General features: G+C 57.5%; 1 protein-coding gene across 9 annotated transcripts in view; it reads right to left on the reverse strand.

Annotated features, from left to right (window-relative positions):
* Positions 1-21769, reverse strand: part of KMT2D (lysine methyltransferase 2D) — a 39577-nt gene that overhangs the window by 13460 nt on the left and 4348 nt on the right. For 4 of the 9 annotated variants that reach the window (XM_082741152.1, XM_082741151.1, XM_082741150.1 and 1 more), the window contains exons 2-40: positions 20974-21059; positions 20600-20726; positions 20194-20417; positions 19960-20069; positions 19617-19779; positions 19190-19355; positions 18975-19089; positions 18678-18835; positions 18345-18490; positions 16518-18218; positions 15316-16424; positions 14716-14829; positions 14253-14363; positions 13522-13626; positions 12319-12500; positions 11987-12151; positions 11786-11895; positions 11637-11684; positions 10747-10968; positions 10380-10499; positions 10177-10290; positions 9830-9960; positions 9600-9747; positions 9337-9402; positions 9065-9175; positions 8696-8833; positions 8507-8591; positions 8020-8261; positions 7848-7921; positions 7588-7638; positions 5647-7458; positions 5351-5533; positions 5132-5268; positions 3035-4908; positions 1546-1669; positions 1310-1394; positions 1137-1203; positions 791-1023; positions 1-693 (exon numbers count right to left, since the gene is read on the reverse strand). The exon at positions 1-693 is cut by the window's left edge and continues 2310 nt beyond it. In XM_082741152.1, coding sequence (XP_082597278.1) covers positions 1-693; positions 791-1023; positions 1137-1203; positions 1310-1394; positions 1546-1669; positions 3035-4908; positions 5132-5268; positions 5351-5533; positions 5647-7458; positions 7588-7638; positions 7848-7921; positions 8020-8261; positions 8507-8591; positions 8696-8833; positions 9065-9175; positions 9337-9402; positions 9600-9747; positions 9830-9960; positions 10177-10290; positions 10380-10499; positions 10747-10968; positions 11637-11684; positions 11786-11895; positions 11987-12151; positions 12319-12500; positions 13522-13626; positions 14253-14363; positions 14716-14829; positions 15316-16424; positions 16518-18218; positions 18345-18490; positions 18678-18835; positions 18975-19089; positions 19190-19355; positions 19617-19779; positions 19960-20069; positions 20194-20417; positions 20600-20726; positions 20974-21022 — 11613 coding nt within the window. In that variant the 5' untranslated portion in view covers positions 21023-21059. The remainder of the gene's footprint in view (positions 694-790; positions 1024-1136; positions 1204-1309; positions 1395-1545; positions 1670-3034; positions 4909-5131; positions 5269-5350; positions 5534-5646; positions 7459-7587; positions 7639-7847; positions 7922-8019; positions 8262-8506; positions 8592-8695; positions 8834-9064; positions 9176-9336; positions 9403-9599; positions 9748-9829; positions 9961-10176; positions 10291-10379; positions 10500-10746; positions 10969-11636; positions 11685-11785; positions 11896-11986; positions 12152-12318; positions 12501-13521; positions 13627-14252; positions 14364-14715; positions 14830-15315; positions 16425-16517; positions 18219-18344; positions 18491-18677; positions 18836-18974; positions 19090-19189; positions 19356-19616; positions 19780-19959; positions 20070-20193; positions 20418-20599; positions 20727-20973; positions 21060-21769) is intronic. The other 5 variants (XM_082741147.1, XM_082741145.1, XM_082741149.1 and 2 more) reach the window with 5 other exon arrangements.

Here is a 21769-nt window from a genome sequence, read left to right on the forward strand (position 1 = left end):
CTGTTGCTGCTGCAACACTGCCACTTGGGCAGGGCCCAGCATGCCCTGGGGCCCCTGGGGTGGTTGTGGGGACAGTTGCTGGACCAAGAGGCCCGGATGGCTGCTGGGAGGCAGAAGACCCTGGGGCTTGGGACCCAGAGCTTGGTTTGCTTGTACGCCCAGGCTCTGCTGCTGTTGCTGCTGGACCGCCACCTGTCCTAGGAGGTGCTGCTGCTGCTGCTGCTGCTGCTGCTGTTGCAGTTTCTGGGCTAGCTGCATGCGTTGCTGCTGCAGCTGCAGCTGCCTTTCCTGGAGAAGTCTCGAATCGGGTCCTAGGCCTCGAAGAGCCAGGTTGCCAGGGAAGAAGCCTCCTGAGGGGCCAGCCAAGGGCCCAGCCCCACCAGAATGTTGCTGTTGCTGTTGCTGCTGTTGGGCCAGAGAGGTGTTGAGGAAAGGGCCACCAGGCTGTCCGGGGAGTGTCATGCCCCCTGGGGGCAGGCGAAGACCTGCAGCTTGCCCTCCCGGAGGCCCCTGCGGCGGCTGCAGCCCGTGGCCTGGGAGCAGCTGGCCGGGGAGCTTGGTGAGCAGTCGGGGACTCTGGGAAGGACTCAGGGCCAGCACGGCTGAGTGCTGCTGCTGTTGTTGCTGCTGCTGCTGCTGTTTACTCCGGTATTCTGCCATGAGGTTGGTGTGCTCCTTCTGCTGCTTCCGGACCTAACACAGGAGAGTCGGGGCTCAGCCTGGAGCCTGCCCACCCGTGGCCTCCCTCTTCTGGGCTCCTGGTTACCAGGCTGAAGTCTGCCTTCCCTACCTGATCCAGTTGTTTCTGGATCTTGCTCTGCTGCTCTGTAACCAGCTTGAGCTTCTCAGCATCAGCCTCTGGGAACTCACGGCCAGCCTTTTTGGCAGTGCGCTGCTTGGCGCACAGAGCCTTCCGGGACTTGCGGTGCACACCAATCTGCTCCTCTAGCACCTTCAGTTGCATCTGTAGGAGCTGCTGGGTATGAAACAGCCACTCCTCATACTGCCGCTGGTCAGCTTCATCTGGGAAGGGAAACAGGATGTCAGGACCCACAAAAGGGAGATCAGAGTCCCTCCTCCTCCAACATCTGCCCCAAGCCACTCCCATGCACACTCCTCCCCATCCCCATACTCACTGATCACTCCCTGGGCAAAAGTGGGTGGGTTGGGACGAGGCTGGGAGGGGTCACCAGCACTCCGCTCCTGTGGTGAGAGAAACCGCTAAAGGGTCATTGTCACAATTCAAGCCCTAAGAAGAGTGGCCCAATTGTGGAAGACACACGTTCCTACTCCCACCCTGATCACTTACCTGGCCACTCCCAACTGCCACATGGTTCTGCAGATCACTGCCAGGGCCCCCTGAGAGCCTCTGGGCTAGTAGGGACACTTGTTGCCTGGAGTCCGCCAAAACAGAGGGGATGTGTAGGTCATGGGGAAAGTTGAAAGACAAAGAGATGGAACAAGTAAGGTGGGGGAAACAGGAAGGAGAGGCGAAGGACTGTTGAAAGGAAAAGTGCCAACCACGCCCCACCTCCCAAGTCTTACCTGTTCATACCAGGTGCCACTCCAATGCTGCCCTGAGCCATCACCTTCTTGATGCCCTTCAAAGCCACCATCTTGGCCTTTGCAATGGGATCAATTATATCTTCTGCTGCAAATTTGTCCAGATCTGGAAAGAGGAGAGCCAAGTAAGCTACACACTGGATTCAATACTCCGCTCTACATCTGCTGTGCCTTCCAACACCTTGACCTCCACCGAACCAAGTAGAACAAAGGAATGGCAAAAAAGTGGTGGGAAGACCACTAAGGAGCCAGGCAGCATGGGTGACTCAGCTTTACTATTCACAAGACACGTGGCCCTGTTTTCACTTGCATGGTGCTAAGAGATACTCAGCAAATATCTGTAGGGCCAACACATCAATGTCACTTGATTTCTCTGACCCTCAGTTTCCTCCTCTGACAGAACTCATGTTTCCCTACTCTGCCTTCCTCATGGAACTACTGAATCAAATATGACCAAGACTGTGAATGCACTCTACACCCTAGAAAACATTCTTCAAAGGCAACTACTGCAGCCCCAAAACCCAAGATATGGGCACTGTGCCAAAGTCCTAGATGTCAGAGCTGTTTTGGGCACAACATGCATCACCTCCGGCCACTTTCGTGCCTGTTCAGGATGCTGGGTAAAAAAAGGAGGAATAAGCAACCTCCCAAAACAAAATCTTCCTAAAATGCTGCACAGTGTGTATTTCTCCACTACTCACAAAACCACCTCTCCATTTTTTAAAGGATCAACCAAACTCCCTCTCCTCGTATTTTGAGGCAATAAAAAAGTTAAGAGGATCAGAAAGCCAGGACTCAGAACTCTTACTCTGTCAGCTGTACAATCTGGGCAAGACACTTAACCTCCACGCCTGCATCCCTTTCTATAACTGAAGACAACAGCAGTACCTATTTAATGAATTTGCTGTGAATCAATCAGATAATGGGCACAAAGTACTTGGCACACTGTTTAGCAAACAGGAATTCAATAAATGCTATTGTAATTTGAGATCTCCCACAATCTGGCCCCTCTCTCACATCCTCAAAATCAGGGTAGTGCCCACTCACCTCCCGCCACAGAGTCCACTCCAGCCTAGCCACTCCACTGCTATATCCAAATGTACCCACTGGCTCCCCACCAGCAGCATCACGCAAGCACTCACACCTACCTGGCCTGCTCTGCCCCACACCATGTCTCTCCAGCTCCTCACCTCCTGGTCTCGCCACAGCTACGAAGGCTTCGCTATCAAGATCCGCACACTCATTCCATGCACTCCAACATCTGAATGCCTGCTATACGCCAAGCACTGTCCCTCCCTTCACAAAAGCTACGCCATCTCTGCCTGCACTGTTAGCATGGCATTTAGCCCGTGCTCTGTGTGTCCCACTTCCCTTAACTGGGGATTATCTTAGGTCTCCAGCTTCGGTGTCCACTTGGTGGTAACAGTGATCAGCCCTGAGGAACTAAGCCAGTGGCCCTGGTTGAAGTTACCTGTATCCGGGAAGAAGCTGTTAGCCAGCTGCTGCTGCATGGCCAGCTGCTGAGGTTTCATGCACATGGAAGGTGGCATGGTACCCACGGGCTTCTGTGCCAGCACTGGCTGGGAACTCTGCTGGGGCACCAAGCCTGCCTGCCCCCCGTGCTGCCCACTTAGCATATGCCCTTGACTGGACACCATGGCCATGGATGGGGCCAGGCGCTGCTGCAGGGCATGTGCAGGTGGCTGGGTGGGCATCAGGGGTTGGGCCAAGCCTGGCTGTCGGGAACCTCCAAGTCCTAGGGCAAGCTGCTGCTGGGGCCCAGCCAAACTGGGAGAAGAGCCCTCGTGTGGCAAAGACATGGTCTGGGCAGGGCCTGGTGTGGACAGTAAGGAGTGCTGTTGCTGCTGGGCAGGCTGAAGCTGTGCTGAAAGCTGCTGCTTCTTCTGCAGCTCCTTCTTCTCATGCTCCAGCAGGTCCTCAATGAGCAGGGGTAACTCACTGGCTACAAGTGAGCTCTCCATCTTGTCCAGCTCATCCCCAGATGCTGCATGGCCACTGGGCAATGTCAAAGCCTCACTTTCTAGCTCAAACTTTTCCAGCAGGGAGGACCCTCCTGGGCCACTCAGAGGGCTGGGGGTCAGCAGGTGAGCTGGTGGTCCTCCTGTGGCCCCAAAGGGACCCTTCTCAGTTGTGTGCCCACTGCTGGAAAAGGGTCCTGTGCCCATCCGGGTGTCCCGGATGCCCATCACGTTCTGTGCTGGCTTCAGTCCCAGGCCCAGGGAGGTGGTGGCAGGTGCTGGCTCTACCTTGGGGGTGGTAATGGCGAACTGGCAAGGGGAAGGGTGGCGCCCACCTTCCTCCACCTTGGGCTTCACCTCAGGAAGCCCTGATGCCAGACGGGGCTCACAGGCATCAGTAGCAGGAGGAGGGCGCTCCTCAGGACCCAAGGGTACTGGCTCCACCCCTCGTAGCAGGGCCTCCCGCTCAGCCTTCTCATTGGCTGACTCCACCAGCCTTAGGTGCTCATTGAAAATGTCCTTCTTGTCCCCTGTGTCCAGCTCAGGATCAGTATAGGCCAGCAGATCAAACTCATCCCCGTTAAGCAGGTCATCCAGGTGGGGGTCATTGGTCTCCAGGTTTTCCAGGGTGCCCAGCTCATCATCTCCCTTGGCCACGTCCACACCCAGGCCCAGGTGAGCAAGCTCCTCATCATCCTCTAGGGCCTTGTGGGCATCAAAGTCATCGTCCAGCTCGGGATCCTCGCAGGGTAACTTCCCAGCTTCCAGGGCCAGAGGAGGAGGGCGGCCAAGCTCAGTGCTTGAGGGGGGGCGGCTAACCAGCTCCAAGCCAGTGGGCAGGGAGGGACCTTTGGTGTGGGGCATTGGATGGAGACTGTTGCTCAGTTCAGGAATCGGAGGAACTGAGGGTTTCTGTGGGGGAAGGCCAGATACTGCTAGGCCTCGAAGCCCTTCAGGAGCCATTCGGTGGGAGTCCTCATTTACTGGGTAAAAACGGGGTCTCTGAGGGGGGCCCTGACCAGGAAACGGAGCCCCCCCGGGTCCTAGTCCTTTCTGTACATTGTGCCGCAACTCTATGAACTGGGCCGGGCCAGCTGGACCAGGTACTGGCTCCCCAGGGCCAGGCAGGCGGGTGGGAATCCCCGCCAGGGAGGAACCTAGGGCTTGGCGGCCAAGTTCAGGCCCAGGAGTTGATGGAAAGCGAGTAGACATGGCAAGTCGCATGGAGGTGGCAGCTGTTGCCTGCTGCTGCTGCTGCTGCTGCCACAGTTGCTGCTGCTGCTGCTGCTGCTGCTGCTGCTGTAAGGGCAGGGACCCAGGGTAGGGTGCTCGCTGATAGAAGGCTTGGGAGCCTCCCACCAGTTGCCTGGAAGAACATGCAGTAGTCAGTACGATGAAATCAGGACGATGAGCTAGAACACGGGCTGCGGGCAGCGGGGAAGGATAGAGTCGCCGCAGTCAGAGGGAACGGGGAAGAAGAGTAAGTGACACTGGACGAGGGTCAGCCACGGGAAAACCAGGGGCAGCACACTGCAGTGGTGAAGTCTGTTCCCTTGCTTTACCCCGAGGGAACCCCCTTGAAGCCTCACCGGTTGTTCACATCCATAGAAGAAGGGGTGGCTGGTGGAGGGGGCCGGGAAAGTCGGTCGTCACTGGGGAAAGCCCCTGGCCCCAGGATGGGGCCACCCAACTTGCTTGGGGGGAGCCCCACAAGGTTACTCTTGTCCTAGGAGAGACAAAGGTAGATGAGGGTGGACACCTTCAGCACCTGGGACAACTCCCCCCCCACCCTTTGCCACTTTACCTACCTGGGTCCCGGTGAATGGGGTCTGGCCGCGACTCAGCTGCTCAAAGGCAGGGCTGCTGGGCTCAGCACCCCAGCTGCCCGGGGGCCCTACCACTCCTGCAGCTGCCGCAGCTGTCTCCTTCTCCTGCCGCAGGGTGTTGCGCTGGATCTGCTGCCGAATCAGCAGCTCCCGGAGTCGCTGGCGCTGTGCGGAGGACAGACAAGCGGGGTCAGTCCATTCTATTCCAATCACAGGGCTGGCATAGGGACAGCAGAGGGATGGGGGTGTGGGAGGTTCACTCCCAGATGTCCACCCACCTGCCGCTGCTTCTCCAGTTCTGTTTGGCTGAGGCTGGACATGCCCGGGTCCTGGGTACCTGGAAGTTCAGGTGCCGCCAAAGAGCTGCCCATTCCAGCCCCTGGGTCTTCTCGCTTATCGACCGGCGAGGTGATGCCTGCCCGCTGTGAGGCTCCATGGGACAGGTAGGGGAGGGATCCATCGGGTGCAGGCGGCGGTAGGACTGATGGGGGGCGTAGTGGGGACAGCCCGAAGCCCTCTCCTGTGGACCCGCTGCTGGATCCCAGGGGGCTGCCCGATGGGTGGAAGTTCCCTGTGGCTACTGCGTAGTTTGTGCTTTGAGGCTTGCCCAAGGTAGGGCCGGGCCCAAAATGGCTGTTGATCCCATGGGGTGGAGGGAGACCAGGCTGAGGGACAGGGGGCTTTAGGGAAGGCTCCCCTACTGCCTGAGGGAAAGTGAAACGCATGGGAGAGGGAGTGCCCACAAAAGCACCCGTCCCAGGGGACCGGACGAAATTAGGTGGCTGCCCACTTGGGACCTTAGCATGGAGCTCACCTGCCGGCCCTGAGGGCAGGGCTGCTGGGAAGCCCCCAGCCCCCAGAGGAGTGTGGGCTAGAGGACCAGCCTTGAAGGCAACTTCAGGGGGCTGGGGTCGGGGTGGTTTATGCAAGGGGGCAAATGGGTCACGGGACTGAGGGCGTGAGGGTGGACGGGAATAGGGATCAGGGGACTGGAAGCGAGGGGTAACAGGGGATGGGCAAAAAGCCTCAGCAGACAAAGGACGGGGTGTTAATGGGGACTGGGAGCTGGACTGGGACTGGGGACTGGCGGGCACTCGGGAGAAGGGGTCTGAGGGCAATGAGCGAGGGGGCAGGCCACAGCAGCTCTCAGGGGGTGGGGGTTGGGGCCGAGGGGTCAATGGGGGCTGGGCATAAGGGTCAGGGTAGGGGCCAGGGCGATAGATGTCCGAGTGGCTGGGAGAAGAAGGGGCCAAAGCCTGGGCAGGGGGTGGCTCCTGGGGCCTTAGGCCCAAGCCCGGGCTCTGGGGCTCTACCTGAGATGCCCGAGGGGTTAGGGGGGCTTTGAAGACATCAGGTGCCTTTAATTCCAGGCTGCCCAGGTGGGGGCCTGAGGAAGGTGAGTCAACAAAGCCTAGGTTTGGGGGCCCATAGCTAGGAGAGGATGCCCCGAGCTCTTCCTTCTTCACCTCTAGGGCCTTCCGAGACTCCCCAAAAGGCGGGGGCGACAGCAGGGGCTCGGTAGCCTTGCCTCCCCCTATCCCTGGGCTCTCAGGCACAGCCAGGTTGTCCAGTGAGGGGCAGCGGGGCTTGAGAAAGGGGTCAGGTGTGGAGGGCTGGTGTCGGGGGGTGCCAGGTGGGGTAGTGTGGAATTCCCCTGGCTGGCCAGTCCCAGGACGAGACGAGGAGCCCAGTGTCAGGGGCTGCGCGGGGGCCCCAGTCGGACTAGGATAAGGAGGATAGGTAGGTGGTGCCGTGGGGAAGCGGGGCTCCAGAGCGTAGGCGGGGGCCAGTCCAAAGGGGTCCTGCGAAGGCACTTGGGCGGGCACCTGGGGTGGGAGCTTGAGGAAGAGCTCACCGGGCGAGTCGGGGCCGGGCACTGTGCCCGCTGGCGGCTTCAGGAACCCATCCGCAGAGGTAGACAAGCCGGCGGGGGTTGTGGGGCTGCCAATGAAAATGGTGGGGGCAGCAGCAGGGGGCGGACTGCCCAGTGCCCCTGGCTGGGGGGGAATGCGGAGATGTAGGGCCGGTCGGTCAGTCTTACGGGCCATGTCGCCCACCTTGGTCTGCTTGTTGATCTGGCTCTCAGCCTGCTACAGGGGGAGACCAGGCACAGAGCAGTCAGGCTGCTGGGGCAGGTGCTATGTCCCCCATACCCTCCGAGAGGCCCCCAGCTACAGGACATGGATGGCACCGCCCAGCCCAGCCCAGCCCCCACTCACCTTTTGCACCTTGTTGATGCGGTGAGCCGCCCGGTTATCTTTGGCCTTTTGCTGAGGGAGACAGGACACAATCTCAGGCCTACCAGGGCTCAGTTTCATGCCCAGCACCCATTCCTCATGTCCCTCACTCCCTACCCAGAAGGGGATCCCTTCTGGCCCAGTCACTTTGGGAGTGGGGAATAGCAAGAATTGAGGTGAATTTCCCCAAGACACCCCCGAGCCCCAGTTCCCACCCTGACCCAGGCTCCCTTCCATCTAACCAGGTAGGGGGCTTTGTCAGCAGCTGGAACTTTCCTCCAGAGCTTCATGATTTGTTTGCAACGGCTAGACCAGTCTGAAGGGCAGAAGTATCTCATTAGAGGAGACCTGGCAGGTGACCCCTGTGCCCACCACATTACCAGGTGGTTTCCCCTGCCCCTCTTCCATGGGTACCTGGGTAATCCTGCTTGAGGTTGGGAAAGTTAATGTTGGCATAGAGCACAGGCGAGATGGTGGAGAGCTGGCCCAACTCCTCATCCTTCTCCCAGCGCTGAAGGCTCCGCTGGTTATAGGAGAGCCCGTCGCCCTCACCCTCCGTGGTGGGGGTGGTGGGGGTGGAGGGCGTGGTGCCCCCCGAGCCTGTCCAGGGGCTGTCTGGCTCACCGGGTTCCGGGCTAAAGAAGCCCCCGCGCTCCCTGGGGCGCAGGGGCAGAGAGTCACAGAGAGCAGGGATGCCAAGCCCCACACCCAGACAAACTGCCTGGAGCCCCCAGGCCACTGCCCTGCCCCTCCCCCACCCAGAAGGGTCACTAACTAAGGAGCAGAGGGACATGCTGCTACAGTAGCACGGAGAAGTCCAAGGTCTCCTCCCTAAGCATGACCCCAGTGGGAGGGAAGGGACAACAGGGACTGCCTATTGAGGTTAAGCACAGATACCAACCTAGAATCCAGGAATGGGGACTGGCAGAGGCCCGGGTAGGAGTCCATTGGGCTGCTGGAGGGGAGATTGCCCAAAGGGAGTCCACCTACAAGAGGCACAGGATCAGAGAAAGGGAGGAAGAGGCCCATCCTGGGGCAAGCTTGCCCAAACCTGGCCACCCAGTCTTCACTCCACTCCCATCTACATCACCTTGAAGGAAGGGTCTCTGCAGCGGTGTCCGGCTGCCGTCTGGGCCAGGGGTCCCGCAACCCAAGTTCTGCTCTCGTTCAGAACCCAGAACATCCTTGAAGAGCTGCTGCAGGTCCTTAGATTCCATCTTGGGCAGTTCTGTGGGGGGATTGATGAAGGATGCCACTGAGGAAGACTTAGAATTTGAGGGGACACCACAGGCTACAAAAGGCCATGGTCAGGGAAGGTGCCCAGGACTCCCCACCAAAGACGCTATGCAGATGGCAGTCCCACAGGTAGGACCTTGTCCTTCTCCCACAGAAGACCCTTACCCATCTTCTTTTGGAAGATAAGCCTATGCCCTACCAGATTCCCTCACCATAGCCTCACCTTCCGTGGGAATCCTATCTAAGTCAGAGCTGAGCATCCCTTCACCCGGAGTGCCTGGCTTCTCGGGGTCACTGGGTACTGGGGATGCCTTGATGCCTCCATCTTCAGGTCCTGCAATTGCCAGGACAAACCCATCAGCCAAGGACAATGCAGAGAGGCCCTAGCCCGGCCACCCTGAACCACAGAGGGCGGGACACAGCTGCCAGCCTCCAACCCAGGTGGTGCTCAGTGGCAAAACCAAGACAGGACACAGTCCTCCCAACACCCCTCACCTGGTGTATCAGCCTTGCCCTCAGGGCCGCGGGATTCTTCATCTGCAACATCTGGGCCATCATCTCCTATGAGCAACAGACCCCACTCCAGTCAGAGATGCCCCACACCTGGTGCCCAGAATGGGCCTCCAGCTCCACATGCCAGGGCCTAGGCCCACCTTCACTTTTGGAAGATAAGCCTATGCCCTACCAGATTCCCTCACCAGCTCCCAAGCACAGGAAAGTGGGATCCCTTCAGACCACCTCACCCCCACATGACTGACCTTTCTGTGAGGTAGGGAGCTCCTTCCTATCTGAGCCTCCATCCCCCTTGGCTTTGGGGATTCCTAGTCCAAAACTTGGCCGGCCCACCCCAACTGCAAAAAGGGCCTTTCGGCTCAGGTCCAGCAGCTCCTTCCCAAAGAAAGCTTCCTGCAGGAGAAGTAAGAGAAACAAGCTTCTTCACGGTCTGCAGGGCAGGTGCTCCCCTCCCCACACGGAGCCTCAGACCCACCTGCAGATAAGCGGGAAACATGTCTTCCAGTTTGCTCTTCTTGCGCCCTCGCCGCTGCTGCTTCTTCTTCTCATCCCCGTCAGCTAAGTTCTGGTCCACAGGGCCCTCAACAGGCAAGTCTACAGGCATCACTGGGAAGAGAAGGGGGGTGTCATCCCCTTTCAGGGGATATGAGGCATGTTGCTCCTCACTTGGCTGAGGGTTGCTCTCTGCCTATTCTCTCCCCAATGGAATTGAACCCACCAACCTCTCGGCCCTTCGTGAGCCGTCACCCCCTGGGCCTCCCTGGCAGCGCCCCCTAGTCCCTGTGATCCCCACCTTCTCCCAGACCCCACTGGAGCCCTCACCCGTCTCACCCTCGTCGGGCTGCCCATCCCCACTCAACACCTCCGCCTGTGCAGCAGGCCCCTTTTTCACACGTGTGTGAGATTTCCGCTGTCGCACCATGAAACCACCGATACCTATGAGGAGGCAAAGCAGAGACTGAGAAGCTGCGGGGGACCTGGTAAGCTCTCTCTCCCCACGCACCTTTCCCATCCCTGGGCCTCACCAGGCCGATAGGGTTTGCGTTTGCGTTTCTTGCTTTCCTCTGTCTCCTCTCTGCCAGGCTCCACATCAGGGCTGATGGGGCCCTCCAGCTTCATTTCACATTCCATGTGCTCCACGCCACCTGTGGTTGGGGATGAGAGAGAGACATGGAGGGAGAGAGAGAGGGGGGAAGATCAGAGGCATGGACCCTTTTAACTTTGTCATCCTGCCATCCAAGAACACAGAGCCCAGGCCTTGCCACAGAGCCACCTAGCAAGACCCAAGTGGCTTGAGGGAGACCAGGAGTAGCAATGCTGCCCCACGCAACATCCCACTCTGCCAGGCATGTTCCTGCTCCTTAGCCACTCCCTGGGATCCCCCAGCCTGACCTTCACCCTTCAGCAGCTCATCAGTGTCCAGGTCCCCATCCTTCTTGTCATCAGGGCCGAGGGCATCCGAGGGCTCAGAGCCCTCCAGCCCTGCCTCGCCTGGAAGGCCAAGCCGTCCTCGCCGCTGGCGCCGCTTGTGCAGAGGGGACATGGTCAGGTTACGCAGCACGGCCATGCCCGTTTCTGTCAGCCACACACCCTCGAAGCGGAAGTACTGAGGCTCTGCACAAAGGGGAAGAGTACATCACCCCTGGATGGAAGCCCCAGAGAAACCAGAACTCCCAGTTCCAGCCTAAGTCCCCAGCTGGGACAAAAGCAGCCAAAGACCGACCAAAACCAACACTGGGGTGTGAGCGCTGGAGAGACAGGCCACCAACGGGTGCCAGCTGTGGCCCGAGTTCTCCATCAGTGACCCAGAAGGGTTCACAGGCTACTACAGAAGCCTGACTTTGCTCATGACTAACACTAGTTCACCAGTATATTCTCTAGAAGCCTGGGCCTACAGAATGCCAGCACATGGGGCCCTGGATGCCAGGAGTAGTGCCCACATCATGACGGAGGAGGAGATGGCCCCAGCCTCCTTCCTGGAGAAGAACAAGTCATTTTCTGTGCTCTCTGGAAAAGAGATTCTGGCAGTGCAAAGGCCATGTTGCCTAGTGGAATGAACTTTGCCTGGGAAAATGGAAGCCTTGGTTCTCGTCCTAAGCTAACCACTAACCTACTGGGTTGACCCTGGGCAGGCCACTCAACCTCCAAAAATCTTAGTTTCCTCCTCTGAAAATGAGGAGATGAAGCTGGTGGGGGCGGGGTGGAGGGTGGCTGGTGAGAGCCAGACCAGACAGTGTCTGGGTCTCCTCCAGACCTTGGCACTTGGGATTTCTGGGACTCACCTGGCTCTTTCACCTTCATAGGCACCAACTCTGGGGGGGCAACAGGCGCTGTGGAAGAGAGGCAAACCAAGGCCGCTTGAGGCCCTGCCCCAAAGCAAGGCAGCCCTGCCCTGACCTCTTTGCCCCTCTCCCCAGCACCTGGCACTCACCAGCAGGCTTTACCACGTAGGGCTGGCAGGAGACACAGTCAAAGCCCTCGTCAGCAGCCTGCTCCACATCGTCTTCCGTGAAGAGGCTCTCGCAGCCAGCATGCATCCACCTGTAGGAAAGGAGACAGGAAGCAATAAATGTAGACAGCGCAAGGAGGAGAATAGGGAGAAGGCCTCTATGAGGTAAGGGGGAACCCTCACCGTTCACAGTGGCGGCACTGGATGAGCAGGTCCTCTTCCACATATGGGGCATGACAAATAGGGCAGGTCACCAGGCTGGCACAGGGCCCGCAGTGTGTATAACTGTTCTGCCATTCACAGTGGAAGCCAGGGGAGGCGGCCCCACACTGCATACAGGACACACACCTGGTGGTAGCAGACACACAGCCTTCAGCGCCTAAGCTGCCCAAGGCAAGCAGAGGCACCGAAGCAACCAGCCCCTGGCTTTCTACACCCAGGCTCTGTCATGTTAGCAACATCCCAACCCTCCAGCATCTCTGGCCCCGGCCCCTCAAGAGCCCAGGCCTCCTTACCACTTGCACTTCCAGCCACCCTTGGGTACAGTGAGCAGTGGCGGGTCCAAACAGTATGTGTGGTAGCTAATGTCACAGTCATCACAGAGCAGCAGGCGTGAGGGGTCCGAAGCTTGGCCACACACCTCACACACGATGCACTCCACACAACGCCAGCCCTTCAGCAGCATCACCTTGGTGATCTGGTATACGATACAGCAACTCCTCAGAGTAGGACACACAAGACAGGGCAGACCGCTCGGGGCAAGTGGGACATGCCATGGGAGGGTTGAAGGACCTCAGGGCTCATCTCAGCACAGGAAGGCCATGCCGAGCACACTCGTCCCCAAAAGCAATGGTTCTAAACTTAGGCTCTTGGGGATCGCCACCAATCAGAGAACAGCCTCACCCAGCCACTGCCTCATGACCATCTCTCACTAGCCAACTCTCCAGAAAGACAGAAAGACTGTTGGGTAGAATCAGATTGTATTTCCCCCAATTTTTCTTAAACATTTAGAACCTACCACTGTTAAAAGTTAATGAATGTTAGCAGTGAACAAGTTCTAAATTGACAACAATGAAAACCCCAAAACAAGTGATCCCACTTGGGTCAAAAGCAGTGCTTTCTCCTTGTACACACGTTGTTTCTGATTTTGATTTTATACTTTATCTCCAGGCCATATCACGTTTCCTATTAGTAAAGCTCTCCCAGCTTATACAATAGATTAAATTATACCAGTAAATCATGGTCTACCACTGAGAAACTTAATAAAGACCACCATGATTTCCAGAGTACTTTGCCCCATGATGAGTCTGATAACCACTAGTAACTGGTAAGTAAATTCTATGACCAAAAGCCACTTTAAATAGTGTGACCATGGGGCGCCTGGGTGGCTCAGTGGGTTAAAGCCTCTGCCTTCGGCTCGGGTCATGATCCCAGGGTCCTGGGATCAAGCCCCACATCGGGCTCTCTGCTCAGCAGGCAGCCTGCTTCCTCCTGTCTCTCTGCCTGTCTCTCTGCCTACTTATGATCTCTGTCAAAACAAATAAATACAATCTTAAAAAATAAAGTAAAATAAAATAAAATAAAAATAGTGTGACCACGTATCAACTCTACTCAAATTTAAAAAAAAAGAAAAAAGATAGTATGATAAGAACCGGGGCCTAAGACGAGAAGTAACTGCCTCCATTCCCTAGCCCAGGCTTCTTGGGCCTTGAACTCACCTTGCTGTTGACACAATAAGGGTGATAGCACTGAGAACACTGGGAACAGGCAAGAAGGTGGCCCTCTGCCCCCCGGCCAAAGCTGCCACATACCACGCACATGTCCTAGAGAAACACACAAAAAAAAACCCCAATGACCTAGTCTCCTCATCTCAATCAGTCCCAGAGACCAACTACAACACTAATCTGAAAGGAGGGAGTCCCACACCCCATCATCAAACACTTAGCCATCACCAACCTGTTCCTTCCTAGCATGCCTTGCTCATCTGCCCATGACCATGTACCATTTGAATTGGTACATCCTGACATGGGTAGAAGGAAGGAGAAGTAAAAGGAAAATAAGAAAGGTAAAGACTAGTCAGGATGAGAGAATAGCATATCTGACAAAAGTCTATGAGCTCTGAGATAATTCAGGTAAGAACGTACGTGAACCTCCCTAAACCACAAGCTTCAATAAGGCAGGTACCATTTCTTGCCTTTTCCCTGCTATACCCCTTGCTATCCTAGCTCAGTGCCAAGCTCAGAGAAGACACTAAAGAGAAATTTGATGGATGGACAAACAAATGTGCACCATGATCCTGATTTACTCTTTTCTCATTAGCTCACTATCCCCAGAGAAGCAGGTCCTTGGTTTGGTTTTCCTCATTTACCCTCCCACTGCAATACGCACACCCACTGCTGGGTCGGCCAGGTCTCAGTGCTGAGGACAGGACACCAGACAGGTACAGTACCTGCATGAGGACAAACTTGTCTGTGTTGGAGAAGAGAACCACAGTATTTTGCATGGTGTCGTCATCGTCGTCTTCCTCCTCTTTGCTGGGAGAGCTATCGATATCAGCAACCTTACAGGCAGAGAGTTGTGGCAAGTGAGGCAGCTGGGTCTCGCCCCACTAAGCTGCTTTCCCCTTTGGTGTTGGGGGAAGGAGGCGTGAACCTCTGGCTAAGATGAAGGCCAGGAGCCAGGACTAAGAAGCAGAAGAACACCCTAGCTCCCAAACCGGGCCTCAGCCTGACAGCAGAGATTTCAGAGAAGCCTGGGGGCTGGGTGGACAGAAGGAGCACAGGCAGAGCTGGCCAGGCCCTAGGCTAGCAGGTAGGTAGGTGAGCGTGCAGGGGACTGGCAGGATTTAAAGGGTGTTTAATCCTGAAGGGGCCAGCTGAAGCATGTTTGGGAAATGGGAAACCTCTCCTTACTACCAGAGTCTCAATGGAAGAAGTAGTTGATTTTAGCCGGGCCCGTCCTCTCCCACGTCCTCCATGTGCTCCTCCACGAGGCCGGCGTCTTCCTGGGAAACTACTGCTGCGACCCTGAGTGATGGAAGAGGATGATTACAGCAAGTCAGGAGCTTGTCATCCCACAGGGTGTTGGTTCCATGGGCTTGGGGGGCGGGGAGAGAGGAAAGGAGTGGACAGAGCATGACAGGTGATAAGGCCCAGGAGTCCCAGTCTGGGCAGGGGAAAAGCCAAGCTCTCAGTCAGCAACAGGGAGGTAGGTCCAGCTCAAACCATTCCCCTGTCCCAAGGAGAAAGAGTGGCCAACATGGCACAATGAGAAAAACAGTAGCTAGAGAGACCTGTATTTCTAGTCCTTACTCTCCTACTGGGTAACCACGAACCCGGACAATTCACCTCCCCCTCTATCAGTATTCCCCTTATAGAAGTTACAGAATGAACCAAAGGATCTCTGAGAGTCTACGATTCAATAAACCAGGTGGAAAGCTAACAGTGACGCAGGACCACACCCCTGAGAGTGGCATCACACTGACCACAACCAGAGGCCAGAGAGTCTCTCACCTGTTTGATGCGGGAACGAGCTGGGGAGCTGCGCCGCCTCCCCTTGTCCCCCTCAGCTTTGCCTCCGCCAATAGCTGTCCCGGCATCACACAGTAGCGAGTCATCAGTCTCTGGCAGCGAGTCAGTACAGAGCCGCAGAGAGCCCTCATCTCGGGCTGGACTAACGTCTGTAGATACCCCCAGCTCCATGGACAAGGAGCCGCCCCCCTCGGGGTCGGGAGAGCCTAGTAGGGGCTCTGAGCCAGGAAAACTGGCACTGGCATCACCCTGGCTCAGATTAGAAATCTCATTAACGATGTCGGACTTGATGAGAGTGGGTGGGGTAGGGGCCACTGGGACACGTGGCTCCTCTTGCTCTTCACAGGGTGAACCCTGCCCTGCCTGCTTGCCTTCTGGGCCATAGACCTCCATAGGGGTCACAGGGGCCAGCTCCTCGGGGTCCAGGAGCACAGGGGAACCCTTAAGTTCACTAGCCAAGCTGCCAGGGGTCTGTCCAGCCTCTGGCTGTGAACCAGGAGTGTCAGTCCCATCCAGGGGGGCTGTGTCTTCCCCCAGACCAGAGAAGTCATCCAGAGGTGGGGCAGGGCTGGGTGCAGGGCAGGACAGGTTCCCCATGGGGGAGGGGAGAGGACTAGTAGGGCTGGGTTCCAAGGCTGGACACTCAGGCTCTGGGACTTTCTCAGTCTCCATCTCATGTGGCTCAGCCTCCTCTGAGACCTCCACTGCCTTCTCCATGGGACTCAGTGGGGAGGGAATGGACAGTGGCAGAGCAGGAAGAGAGCACTGGGAAGGAGGGGAATTTGGGGGAGGCGGGGAATGCTGCAGGAGTGGAGAACACTGAGAGGGAAGTGGCTCCATCAGGATGGGAGAGGCTGGTCCCACTGGGGAGCCTGGAGATGGGGGAAGGATCATAGGGGGTACAGGCTCAGGGTCAGTGCAGTTAGCTTCTGGTGGGGGGCTGATGGGCGTCTCAAGGATGGGGGCAGCCAACGGCGACTCAGGGTCACTGTCCCCTTTGGCACCAAAGGGGTACTCTAACTCCCCCAAAGGAGACAGAGCCGGCGGGGCCACAGCTGTGATAATGGGTGAGAGCGGAGGAGGAAGAGGATCTGGAGAGAACGAGAAAAAGAGAGGCTCTTAGATTAGATGTGCCATAAAGAATTAAGACTGTCCCAGATAAAGGGTTACTAACATCCCCTTACCTGGTGGCATCAGCTGAGGTGACAGGGATGGCTCCCCGGATGGGGACACCTGCAACTCCTCCGGTAGGGGGGACAGAGGTGGTTCCCCAGGCTCAGACAGGGTCGGCTCTCCAAGCAAGGGGGATAAAGGTGGCTCCCCAGGTGGGAGGAACAAGGGCGATTCCTCAGGTGCAGGACATAGGCCTGGCTCCTCAGGGGGCTCTTCAGGTCGAGGGGACAGGCGCGGTTCCTTAGTCTGGGGGGACAGGCCCAACTCCTTGCACCGGGGGGACAGGCGCAACTCCTCAGGCCGGGGGGACAGGCGTGGCTCCTCTGGCTGGGGGGACAGGCACGGCTCCTCAGACCCAAGGGACAGGCGCAGCTCCTCAGGCACAGGGGACAGCTGCGGCTCCTCAGGCACGGGGGACAGGCATGGCTCCTCAGGCCGGGGGGACAGGCATGGCTCCTCAGGCCGGGGGGACAGGCATGGCTCCTCAGGCCGGGGGGACAGACAAGGCTCCTCAGGCCCAGGGGACAGGTGCAGCTCCTCAGGCCCAGGGGATAGGTGCAGCTCCTCAGGGGCAGGGGACAGGCATGGCTTCTCAGGCCGGGGGGACAGACGCGGCTCCTCAAGCCAAGGGGATAGACACAGCTCCTCAGGCGCGGGGGACAGGCATGGTTCCTCAAGTACAGGGGACAGGCGGGGCTCCTCAGGCCGAGGGGACAGGTGCGGCTCCTCAGGCCGAGGGGAGAGGTGGGGCTCCTCAGGCTGAGGGGAGAGGTGGGGCTCCTCAGGCCGAGGGGACAGGCACGGCTCCTCAGGCTGGGGGCAGAGTCGTGGCTCCTCAGGCAGTGGCAACAGGGATGACTCCTCTAGCGGTAGGGTCACAAGTAAGTCCTCCGGGGGTGGAGAAGCAGGCGAGTCGTCAGGAGGCGGGGAAGTGGGTGAGTCCTCAGGTGGTGGGAATAGGCGTGAAGCCTCGGGTGGAGGGGACGTAGGAGCCTCCTCAGGTGGTGGGGACAGGGGAGATTCCTCAGGTGGTGGGGACAGGCGTGACACCTCAGGCAGGGAGGACAGGCATGATACCTCAGGTGGGGGGGACATAGGTGAGTCTTCAGGTGGTGGGGACATGGGCGAGTCCTCAGGTGGTGGGGACAGACGTGATGCCTCAGGTGGTGGCGAGAGGGGAGACTCCTCTGGCGGCGGGGAAAGGGGTGATTCTTCAAATGGTGGGAACAGACGCGATGCCTCAGGCGGTGGAGACATAGGTGACTCTTCAGGTGGAGGAGACATGGGTGACTCCTCAGGAGGTGGAGAGAGGCGAGATGCTTCAGGTGGTGGGGAAGTGGGCAACTCCTCAGGTGGGGGAGAAAGGGGAGACTCTTCAAATGGTGGGGACAGGGGTGACGCTTCAGGCGGTGGAGACAGGGGTGTCTCAAGTGGAGGAGATGGGGGTGACTCCTCTGGTGGAGAGAACGGTGACTCCTCCAGTGGAGAAAAAGGTGATGATTCAGGTGGAGGAGACAGAGGAGACTCCTCAGGCGGTGGAGAGAGGGGTGATTCCTCTGGTGGCGGGGACAGGCGCGATGCCTCCGGTGGAGGGGATGTGGGCGATTCCTCAGGTGGTGGGGACAGGGGTGACTCCTCAGGTGGGGGCAGCAGTGGCATCTCCTCGTTTAGGGGGCCCTCCAACCGGGGCTCAAGTTGGGCCCCTGCTCTCCCTGCAGACATAACACACTATGTTCCCACCTAGCCCAGCTCCACTGCACAGAGTAGGCAAAGCAGACACCACCCCTTGCCACAGAACAGACAGGAATCACTTTCAAGGACCTGCAAACCCCACTCACCTAGTGGTTTGGCTTCACAATGCAGGGGCCCCGGTTCCTTGGGTTGCATGGAGGTCACGTGCCCACCCTTTGGCTGCCCTTGGCATGTAACATACAGAGCTTCAGGTTCATCGGTGGGGGTATCGCCAGGCTCTGAGGGTGAGAACCTGCAGAGGGTACAGAGGGTACACCACGGCTCTTGTCAATTCTCAGTCACTACAGAGCACCCTGGAGCGAGGTGCGAATCCTGTGGATCCTACTGCCCACCTTGGGGCTCTCCTCTCAAAGTCACATGTCCCCTGCAGATGTCAGTACTTCCAAACCCCCCAACCCTCTCTCTTCTGGTCCATTTACCTGCTACAGGTGGGGCGATGCTGCTCAGCAACAGAACCAATAAGCTGTCCTCCCTGGGCTTTATGACAGCGGTGACACAGTGAGTAGTTTTCAAACCACTCAGAGTTGGGATTCAGCTCGGCTGAGCCTGCCCCACAGGCCCGGCATACCCGGCATGCCTAGGGGGAGTAAGCAGGTGAAACAGGCGCTGGTCAGAGAGCAGCCCGGAAAAGAGCGCAGGACTCTGCACAACACAGAAACAGGAGGTTGTAGAAGGCAGAGTTAGGGGAGGACGGCCGGCTTGGGGGGGACAGTCACCTTGCACTTCCAAGAGTGAGCAGGCAGTTCCTCCATTGGTGGTTTTAGGCAGAAAGTGTGGTATCCTTTGTCGCATGTCTCACAGACCAACATCTTAGAGTCATTCCCAGGTTTCCTGCAGGAACATAGGGCACACAACAGGGTCCCACCTCCCCTTATTTTCAACCCTAACTCCTGCTTCACCTGAGGGTTCTCTCCTGGCCCCCTTGTCTTACCTGCAGGCTTGGCACACTTTGCACTCAGGGCACTGCCACCCAGCACGCTTGCGGGCAGTAAGAGCAGTGTCCAGGCAGGCCCCGTGATAGTGATGCCCACAACTGGTGCAGAAGAACAGGTCACACAATTCCCCGGGCCCCTCACATACTGCACAGCGAGCCTCCTCTGGAGCAGGAAGACAGAGGACATGGGTCAGCTATCGGTTCCTTGCAGGACTCAGCAGAGCGCTCTCTCCATCAGGCATTCCAGAGACACAGAATGAACCAGGAACACCACCGTAAGGAAGACAGGCAAGAAGTCCCTGTGCTCACAGAGCCCCCCTCTATTCTAGTGAGGCATACAGACAGTGCTCTGCAGAGCACAAAGCCCCGGGGGGAACACATGGCCCCCTCATGCGCCCTACGGCCAGAGGGCAGGGCTTCTTACCCAGATGTGCAGCCCCCTCACTGTGCTCTGGGCATAGCAGCTGCAGTGTTTTCATGGACAAGAAGGAACCGCTGGCAGTCGCACAGGGGAAGTGGTAAAGCCGTGGACATCCAGGCGAGCGGCAAGGGATGGAGGCACCGAACCTGGTGCAGTGGGAGCAGCGCTGCCAGGTTGGAGACAGAGTGTCAGGCTACCACCCCCTCCCGGCTCTCTCCAGAGCAACAGATCAGGCACCAGCTCCGCCTCCACCTACCCACTGCCCTTCTCACCCTACCCTCTCACAAGCCCACTGGCCCTGCTCGCTCTGCCCTTTGCCTACGCAATCTCTTGGCCCCAGCCCCACCTGTGAGATCCCTGAGAAGATGGCCTTGTCCACACCACATAGTTCTGGGCCCTCCTGCCCCCATACGCCTGCCGACCACGAAGCACACCAATGGTGAGCCCAGCAGGACCCTGTATAATGGAAAGGGGTAAACAGAAAGGACAGAGTTAGCAAAAAGGTAATCACTGGCTCAGGACCAGCCAGCCCTTACCCCCTTTGCCACCCAAGTCAGCTACCCCTCTTCCCCTCACATACCTCCAGGTTCTCCTAGGTGGGCAGGTGTCAGGCCCTCAGGGAAACCGATCTGTGACAGGTCCTCACTAGGCAGCGCTGCCTCGTTGGGCCCTGGGTTCCCCCCAGGGGACACCACTGGACACTGGGGCCAGTCAAATGGCAACTCAAAGCGCCGTAGTTCCCGCTGCCCATGTAGACTGGGCTCCCCACAGTTACAGAGAGCACAACGCCGCGCTGGACCCCCACTGTGGACACACAAGCGTCAGCACCATCGCAGGCCCCTGCCCAAAGGTGACCCTAACAGCCCCGTGAATTGGCATGCCTAATTCCCAAACACTCATCTTCCTCAATCTTCCTCCTTAAAAGCTGAGACCCTCAAATCAAATCTTTGTGTGCCCTTATATCCTCATTTCCCCAAATTAGTTACCTGCAGTCCTGGGGAGGATCCTGAAGCCTAGGACCGCCAGAATTGGGCACAGAGACCTCCCCCACATGCGGGTTGGGAAGGTCTGCCTCAGTGGTGCCTGACTCCTCAGAGGCCGAAGGTCCATCAGCTGAATGAACAGACAGAGAAACATAAGCATACATCCAGCCTCATCCTCTGTGTGATGTTAGTCCACCCATCAGACCCATGAGAGTAACCAAAACCCTTGGTGGATCACAGTGATGGCAATTTGCCTTTTGTTCCAAAGAACAAAGTCCTGCAATTACCCATCTATTACACAGACTTAGCTCCTGAAACCTAAGGTTGCCTGGGGAGGGCAGAAGGCTACCAGCAAATGCAGAATTTGCCCTACTCACCTGCCGGTTCTGAATCTTTATCCTCACCAGGCGGCTTCTGGCTGTCCATCCCTCTCTCCGACTGGGCAGGGCCCTCTCGGGGAGACCTGTCAGAGCCAAAAATAAAAGATCTACATGTCTAGTAAGTCTTCCCAACTAAACACTTTCCCCAGAATCCTAGAAGGAAAACAGCTATTGCTAACTAGACTTTACAGAAAGCCGAGAAAAGCTATACCTACAAATTCCTGTTCTAAGGACAAGGAAGGTCTTTCTCCCTAATCCTTATCCCACTGCCTTCCTTCTTTCCCAAATAAACTCATACCCTATTCTCCCACTCTGGATTCTCAGGGGATCCACTCCCCTCTCCCCCTTCCTACCTCCTGCATAAGAATTCCCAGGGTAAGAGCATCCAACTAGAAGCACATCCAATCTATATCTAGTACCACCCTTTGCCTCATGTCTGAGTTCTTGGCTCCTGGTAGGCCCTATTCCCTGGAGTTTATCCTTGGATCTCAAGTCAGCTACCATCCTAGAGGTATGTCAGTGCCAACCCAAGGGTAGCCATAACCCAGAAAGTCTTAGTCCAGTCAAAATCCCTCTCCCAGAGATAGAGTCTGAGGCCTTGTAGGATGGAGAATACATTACTGAAACTAAAGCCCAGCTAGGGATGATCTCTCCCACTTCCACTTCCACTGGTTTCAACCAGGAGATCCCAATCACAACAGAAGAAACTCCCCAATCCCCCCCCCCCACTGCCTATCCAAATCCAGCTCAGACCCCTGCTGTGACTGAGCTCAGGATCTCACCCAGCCTGAAG

This window comes from Mustela nivalis, assembly GCF_964662115.1.
Source record: "Mustela nivalis genome assembly, chromosome: 7".
Lineage (NCBI taxonomy): Eukaryota > Metazoa > Chordata > Mammalia > Carnivora > Mustelidae > Mustela > Mustela nivalis.